The sequence below is a fragment of the Microtus pennsylvanicus genome, chromosome 19, assembly GCF_037038515.1.
Source record: "Microtus pennsylvanicus isolate mMicPen1 chromosome 19, mMicPen1.hap1, whole genome shotgun sequence".
NCBI classification, from domain to species: domain Eukaryota; kingdom Metazoa; phylum Chordata; class Mammalia; order Rodentia; family Cricetidae; genus Microtus; species Microtus pennsylvanicus.
In genome coordinates this window covers 8,049,705-8,057,960 of record NC_134597.1, presented here as the reverse complement: position 1 = coordinate 8,057,960, position 8,256 = coordinate 8,049,705, and the positions used below count along the sequence as shown (strand labels likewise).

The 8,256-nt window shown below is 41.7% G+C and overlaps 1 protein-coding gene across 1 annotated transcript; it reads left to right on the top strand.

The window, feature by feature from the left end:
- The first annotated feature begins 228 nt into the window (after window positions 1-228).
- Coxfa4 (cytochrome c oxidase associated subunit FA4) lies at window positions 229-7,963 on the top strand. Its single transcript, XM_075953605.1, has 4 exons — window positions 229-697; window positions 1,717-1,805; window positions 2,574-2,634; window positions 7,750-7,963. The coding sequence occupies exons 1-4, from the start codon at window positions 656-658 to the stop codon at window positions 7,804-7,806; spliced, it is 249 nt and encodes an 82-aa protein (XP_075809720.1). The 5' UTR covers window positions 229-655; the 3' UTR covers window positions 7,807-7,963.
- The last annotated feature ends 293 nt before the right edge of the window (window positions 7,964-8,256 follow it).

Genomic DNA, 8,256 nt, shown 5'->3' with positions numbered 1-8,256 from the left:
GTGTAGCGATCACACTGAAGAAACGAAGGTCACTGACTACTTTTTTAACTTCTGTCCCTCAGCGCAGTGGGGGACAGGAAGCAGCTGCAAGCAGTCTCAAACCACAGCCCTTGACCTTGGCGGCTGCAGACAGGACCTGTGTCCTGTGGGAGCCCCTGAGGCGCCTTGCAGCTCCCTCCGGGCCCTCCAGGCGGCCCTGCGCGTGCACAGCACTCGCGCCCCCAAGCGCGTTCGTGTGCCGCCCGGTCGGGGAAGCTCCGCTGGGGAAGAAGCCGCGCCCGCCCGCTGACCCTGATCACACGCGTGTCGTCCTAAAACGTGCCTGTCTCATCCGTCGAGAAGTTCTGGTTTCTACGCCGAAATAGACCCATCCGAGAGGATGCATGACGAAGCACTGAAGGATCCCGCGCTTCACGGTGGAATGCAGAAGTCGGGCTAGGTGAGCACGACTGCGCAAAGGCTCAGCCATTCCGGCGCTGCGGAGGACAGCCGCATCCGGGCTTTCCTGCCGCAGGCTGCCCTCTGAGCCAGGGGTCCTTCAGGTAGGAGGTCCTGGGTGACTTTGGACGTCCGCTCAGCCGGGTTGCAGAAGCCGCTTGGTGAGTGTCCCGCGCTCGTTCTCCTGTCTCCGTGGAGGTAGGCCTCTGCCGCAAACATGCTCCGTCAGATCATCGGGCAAGCCAAGAAGCATCCCAGCGTAAGTTCACGGTCTTTTCCAGGGTGGCTTCTGTGTTTGGTGCACCTGCCTCAGTCCCCTGGGGACGCTCCCTTTTCGCTGTTCTTGGGGTTTACCCTGTCTGTGGTTGGCCTGACCCGGCTGCTCGAAGCCTTTTATTTGTCACTGTTTTCCGCTGCGGAGTTTTGCCAGAAGCAGAAGGTGGCAGACATCAGGGAGGAAGGTAAACATTCTGAGTGTGGAAGGCTGGCCATGCTTTCGCAGATTGGTTGCTCCAAAGAGGGTTGGATGGTACACGGAGTGGGTGAGACTCCAAGAAAGGTCAGGTTTGTTATCTTGGCTTTTGAGGCATTTATATCCACTGCATCGCATCCCCAAGCCTTCTGAAATGTAAGGGATCTTCAACCTGGAATCCTTACTTTTCTTGGATACCTTGCATTTGCAAAATTTACTTAAGTTTTCTTGACATCTCATTTTTGTTCAGTAAAACTCCCCCTATGACAGTCCCTAAGATAATTAATCTTTACCTTGAGCCTGGTTTTCCAAATACGTAGCCAATTTAGTAGAAATCTGTTTTCAGAGTTAGTTTCTAAAACCAGTGCTTGTAACAGACATGCCTGCCAGCTGATTATGCTCTTTATTTCACAGAGATTGTGTACTTATCACTACCATTACTATTATCTTTATTATTTTTAGTTTTTTTTCTAGACAGGCTTTCTCTGTGTGCCCCTTGCTGTCCTGGAACTCGCTCTGAAGATCCGTCTGGCCTCTAACTCATAGGGATCCGCCTGCCTCTGCCTCATCGGTGCTGGGATTTAAAGGCATGCGCCAGCCAGCGCCACCCAGCAAGAAGTCAGACTCTTAAAACCAAAATAATCCTAATGCCTTTAGAATACAATTGAAAAGAAACATTGCTTCCCTCTAAGATCCACCTTTGTTCCCATTTTCGGACAAGTTAGCGAAATGGATTTGGATGTTACCATGTAGGAGATCAAAGAGTGTGATGACGGGTACTATGTTTTGCCTATTCTTTGTTCTAGTTGATTCCTCTCTTCGTGTTTATTGGAGCAGGAGGTACCGGAGCAGCACTGTATGTGATGCGCCTGGCGTTGTTCAATCCAGACGTCAGGTGAGTCTCCCGATGCTTCAGGCTTGGCTGGCTGGCTGGGGAAGCTGCCCTGGGGACCACAGTAGAAACAACTACAATTCCGTAGCCACGCAGCCTCCAGGACTTTCTGCTGCTGCTGACATTTACCTTTCCTGTCTCATCAATTTACCCAATTGAGTTTTAGTTTTCTGTTGGTAAAGTAGAATTGCTAAGTCTTCCATTTCATTTCAGATTGGGATAATAATTGTTATGTTTGTTTATTATTGTTGTTTGGAGACAGGACCTCATTATATGTCTCTGGCTGTCCTGGAACTCACTGTGCAAACCAGGCTGTGTCATTGAACTCACAGAGATCTGTCCGCCTCTACCTCCTGAGTGCCAGGATTAAAGGCGTGTGCCGCCATGCCTGGGAATCATTGCTTTTTATAAAATACGTAATGGTGATTCTTGTCCTGTGTGAATGTTTTTATCTTTTAAACAATAAAATGATCCTTTTTGCAGTTGGAAATGATTAATGGGGAGTCTATAAACTTTTATGTATTACCTCAATGAAAAAAATAGAAGACTTTATAAAATCCAAATACAAGCATTCCTGCTAGAAAGACATGCTTGTTTAACTATGCATTCTACTTCTGTTTCGCTTCATAATGAAAGTAATACTATCCTATACCTACTAGAAAATGAATGAGTTTGATCTCTTCAAAATACTAGCTTCTAAGGAAGTATTTCAAAACATGATTTAAGTAGTGTTTTATTACTATAATAATTATGCTGTTTTATTCATTTTAGCTGGGACAGGAAAAATAACCCAGAGCCTTGGAACAAACTGGGTCCCAATGAACAATATAAGGTAAGGTACAACATTGTTCAACATGGCTGGAAAGCAGATTGTAACAGATCTGTGGATCTGTGGTAGTTTTTCTTGAAATGAGATGTGCAGGCAAAGCTCCATTATCATGATGAACCTTGAAGAGTTGCCGCCATTGCGTTTGAAGTATGGACAGCCTGGTCTCTTGGGTGGTTTGGTTGCCTGTTTCTTCTTGGTATGGTTCAAATATTTTTGGTGAGGTTTAGTAGGAATAAATGAAAGTCAGTTAAAAATTAAATTTTGCCATGAGCCTCATAGATAAGCTAAACACTTTCCCAGAAGAGTGGTCTATTTAGCTACTCCTTGAAAGATTGTATTCATGCACCATGACTATTGATTTCTCAAACATAACCTTTCTTATGTGTTGTATTTGTGCATGTAAACCTTCTGTTGCCAAGAGTTCTGGTATAATTTTCATGCCAAACAATCTATTTAACGTGCCTACTTCTCCCTTAGGTTTTCTGCTGCATCCAATTGTTCCCCAGTACCTAACAAGTTTGCCTTAGCCCCCCAGAAGAGTCACGCTGAGCCATGTTTGACTAAGGCCTGGGGAAAGTGTCTGTGGTAGAGACGCGTGTTCTCATTACTATTTGTAGCAATTTTAAAGATTATTCTTTACTCACTTTATTTTTTCTTTTTATTCCTTTTGTTTATTCATTTTTTTTGAGACAGGGTTTCCCTGTGTAACAGCCCTGGCTGTCCTGTCCTTTACCTAGCTCTTGTAGACCTAGCTCTTGTAGACCAGGCTGAGTGCGGGGATTAAGGATGTGTGCCGCCATCAGCCATCACCGCCTGGCTCTTTACTCGCTTAACCCAACGCTAATTTGGCTCTAAGTACACAAGCTGCTGTCCTCTAATGGTAGAACTAGAAATGTACCAGCCAAGCTGAACCAAACCATCTTCTATGTGCTCAAGAAATAATAAACAGGCATTCTCGTTCATTATTTTATTTTAGGAATTTAAGCATTCTGGGGGGAAATGTATGTAAAAAAAAAAGAGAGAGAGAGAGAGAGAACAAAGAACTAGAATTTGGTTGTTTGACCAAAGAGCATATTGGGATATTCTATATAGGTATTTCAGGAAATGTTCCAGATGATTCCAACAGTTGTGCCAATTACTGGTGCATTGGAATATGATGACGGGCTGATGTGAGGCCCTGTTCACTGAAAGTGGAACGTTGCTGCGTTAAGACCCTGGTGTTTGTGGCATAGCATGAGCCTTGAGTGCTCGTGGCTCAGAGAGGGTGGAAACTGAAAAATGTTATATTGTAGTAAGAGTGAAGAGAACGCAATCTAGATGTTCATTAAGCCTGAAATGAACGAAGTCTACTTAATTTTGCTTTTAAACCCAAGCAGTGATGTTATTATCTCCATAGTGATTTTTCTGTTATCTAAAGAGAACTTTTTTGAGCATGGACTGGTTTCTCTGTGTAGCCTTGGCTATCCAGGAACTCAATCTGTAGACCAGGTTGGCCTTGCACTCAGAGATCTACCTGCCTCTACATCCTAAGTGCTGGGATTAAAAGCATGTGCGAAACTCTTGGCTTCATCTAAAAGAATTTTATTTATTTGGCCAATAGAGCTCAGTCGTACCATACACCTTATTTATTTGTTTGTTTGTTTTTGTGGCAAGCAATGAGGTAGGAAGATGATATTTACCACTTTTAAACTATTTTGTTTTTGACCCCCTGTTCTTTCCATTTCCCTTGGGAACCAGAGTGGCAAATGAGGGCTTCTCATCAAACTGAAGACTGGAATGAAATGAGTGTGGAGCACTTGACTTAGAAACAGCAATGTGAATAAAAAAAACTAAACGTTAATAGTGTTAAGATACTAAGATTTGGGGTGGCTCTGATAAAAAGTACCATGGATAGGGAACCTTGGCAGCAGAAATGTGTCACCATTGTGGGAAATGTGAGACCAAAAAGCCAGTCAGTTCTGTTCCTCCCGAAGATCCTGGATCTTTCACAAGATTACTGGATGCTTTCACAAGAGGAAAAGGAGGTAGACACTTGGCCCTGTTTTTCTCTTTAAACAAAATAGCCTAGTTGTGAAGGCTCTGCCCTTATGACCTGATTACCTCCCATACTCTCAGTTTCTAAATGTCATTTCTTACTAGGGGCTAGGACTTCACCAGACATTGTAGGAGGACATGAATATTCAGTTCGTAAAGGGAGGTTATTGGCTCCCCAAAGCAAAAACTCATAAAACTACAAGAGATTAGGAAAAGATGAGGTTTAAGGATTAGAGGCCCAGTAGTACATCAATGAAAGAAATGCTTCAAAGCCAGGATCAGATATCGCCATCTAGGGTGCTTTCCAGGTGACCACTGTTGAGAAAAGCAGGATCAGATATCGCCATCTAGGGTGCTTTCAAGGTGACCACTGTTGAGAAAAGCAGCAGAGGCATGGACGTGAAGAAAGCAAAGCAGATTTCAAAATTACTTCCAGAGAGAATTTTAAGTACAAAGCAAATACATCAAAAGCCCACTAGCTTTGAGGAAAAAAAATTGTTGAGTCAAGGTCTCTCTACATAGTCCTGACCTGGAACTCACTGTGTTGATGAAGCTGGCTTTGAATTCAGATATCTGCCTGCCTTTTTGACTTCAGAATGCCGAGGGATTAAAGGCATGCATCACTACTTTGGCAGAATAGTTGGTTTAAGGATGTAGCCATGGTTGTCTTGAAACTTGATATGTAGATCAAGTTGTTCTTCAACCTGATCAAGGTTGATCCTTCTGCCTCTGCCTCAAAATTCTGGGTTAAAAGGTGTGTAACAACCACCACACCTAGCAGTGGCTTTGTTTTTGAATATTTGCTCTTATTGCTTTGAATTCCATTTATGAGTACAGGAGCCTGCTGAGGTTACAGATGTCAGAGCCCTGGAGCTGGAGTTATCGATGTGGTTTATGAGCCACCCCACATGGGTGCTGGGTCCTGAACTCTGAGCCTTTAGATTAACAGTACTTGCTTTCAGCCACTAAGTCATCTCTCCAGCCTTTTAGTTTAGTCAGTTTTAAGTAATTTATAATTTGATCCTCAATTAGAATGCAGAAGATGGTGATGGTTAAGATAAATCGCAGCTAAATGTTGTTGGCATCTATTAGATGTTTATTTTTTGTTTAACACATATTATACTTGTATATCTATCTCAAATATAACCTAATATTATGCAAACGTGTTATTTGTATATCTATTTCAATATAACCTAATATTATGCAAACGTATTAGAGATTAGTATAACTTCTTCTGTTGCCTAGGTGAATTGGTTGTTAACAAGACAGAGCAAAGAATATTGCTCGTTTATTTACATTTTTCTGTCCAAGTAACCCTAGACCAGTGTGTATAAACCTAAGGATAACATGGTGATGTGCTTTACAACTTGGAGAGTTTTCTTTTTTAAAAAATAAGTAAGGAGTTGGGGATGAGGTTCAGCTGGCAAGGTGTTTGTTTGCCTGGAATGTGCAAAGCTCTGTGTGCCCTTAAAACAGCGTGGTGACATGTGCCTGCCACTCCAGTGCAGGAGAGGAGGAGGCAGGAGAGCATAAACTCTTAAGATCATCCTCACATACACACCATGGAGGCTGGGTGAGATCCTGCCTCTTACAGTAAAGAAGTCTATATTTGAAGAAAAGAGGGTTTGAAGAACTCTGTGGGAACAGATTTGTGAACCATTTGTTTGTATGTTTTTTACAGTGGAAAGGAATGAGTCTGGGTCCTCACATAGGCAACTGCTGTGACTTTGAGCCAGATACCAGCCCTGAAGTCTCCTTTAATGCAATCTGTCTTCCATTGCTGTGAAGAGACTCCATGACCAAAACAACTCATATGAAAGAGGACACTTAATTGGGGGCTTGCTTACAGTTTAGAGAGGCTTAGTTCATTATTATGTTGGCAGAGAGCTTGGCAACAATCAGGCATGGTGCTGGAGAATGTATCTGGGAGCTACATCCTGATCCACAAACAGAAAGGACTGGGCCTGGCAGGGGATTGTGAAACCTCAAAGCCCACTACCCCAGTGACTCACTCCTCCCACAAGGCCACAACTAATCCTTTAATCAGTACTGGGGAGTTCCACTCCTGGGTGACTAAATATTAGTAATATATGAGCCTATGGGGGCCATTCTTAATCAAACCAGTACTCTGGAGAAAATGCTTATAATTCTTCTACAGATAAATAACTCATTTTCAAGGAATTATAGCATTATCTTCTTAGTTTTCTTTAGCCCAAGAATAAGTAAAACTAAGATTATAATTTTATTTCTTCCAGTAGAAATTCTAGACCCGTTTCAAATATATCACCAAAAAACAAAACAGCAACAAACTCACTAGGAGTTAGCCATTGTTTAGCACTTGAGTAAAATTTATTTCTAGCTGGGCGGTGGTGGCGCACGCCTTTAATCCCAGCACTTGGGAGGCAGAGGCAGGCGGATCTCTGTGAGTTCGAGACCAGCCTGGTCTACAGAGCTAGTTCCAGGACAGGCTCCAAAGCCACAGCGAAACCCTGTCTCGAAAAAACAAAAAAAAAAAAATAAAAAAAAAAATTATTTCTAAAATGATTCTTAATTGGAAATCTTAGACACGTTTTAGTGCCGTATTACTTAAAATCTATCACCAAAGGTGACTGACAGTATTCAGCATTCAGAAAACCCATGAGAAAAGGACAGTGGGAAGTGAAGAGTTGCATAAGCAACAAAACACTATATTACTAGCCTCCTTCCTGTTGACTCCGAGACCCACATATCACACATAGGGTGTTTATTTATATATGCACACACAGATATATATGAAGTAAAAATTTAGAGATAGAAGTGTGCATCAGAAAGAATAATTATTCATTTTGCAATGGATAATCCTTATAGATCTTACTAGTATAGAGTATACTTAAACTATAGATTGAATGCTTTATTTACTTTGCCAAAATCATCTCCTTGAATAACCACTAAAATTTTAGATAATGTATTTTTTGTGTGTATTACATTTACATAATTAAGTATTGTTAAAATTTTCTGAGTTCTTATTTGAAAAAAACGAAACAAATTCTAAAACTTTTGCACCATGTTTCTCTTTAGTAATCTAAAATATACTTTCTCCCCAAGTTCTACTCAGTGAATGTGGACTACAGCAAACTGAAGAAAGAAGGCCCTGACTTCTAAACCGTGAAGCTCACCATAAAGCTGCTTATAATGAAGGTCTTTCAGAAGCATCCGCACAATTTTCCACTTGACCAGGAAATACTCCTCTGAATGCATGAAATCATGTTGATTTTTTGGAGTTTATTAAACTGATGAATAAATCTTTGAAACTTGATAACGTGTCATTAATTAATGCTGAAAATCCATATGGGACTTTATGGCTAGGGTATGTGAAATAAAATACTAAAATTCAAACCATCTCTTGGATTTCTCTATGCATTTGAGCATTTAACTTTATACTGCTTTAGTAAGTATGTGTGTGTGTGTAGACCCACACATGGTAACTTCTAAATGGAAATTAAATAAAGGGATATTGGGAAGTATATTCAAGCCTTTGTTAAACTGTGGTGTTCACTGCATGTTGGTCAACACTGCTGAACATGAGGCCTACTGTGGAGTGGTTGATGTATC

Bases quoted from the DNA above. Each gene is read 5' to 3' on its own strand.
- Coxfa4 (XM_075953605.1), top strand. From the start codon at position 656: ATGCTCCGTCAGATCATCGGGCAAGCCAAGAAGCATCCCAGC. The intron at 1,806-2,573 runs GTGAGTCTCCCG...TATTCATTTTAG, and splicing joins TTGTTCAATCCAGACGTCAG to CTGGGACAGGAAAAATAACC. The intron at 2,635-7,749 runs GTAAGGTACAAC...TTTCTCCCCAAG, and splicing joins GTCCCAATGAACAATATAAG to TTCTACTCAGTGAATGTGGA.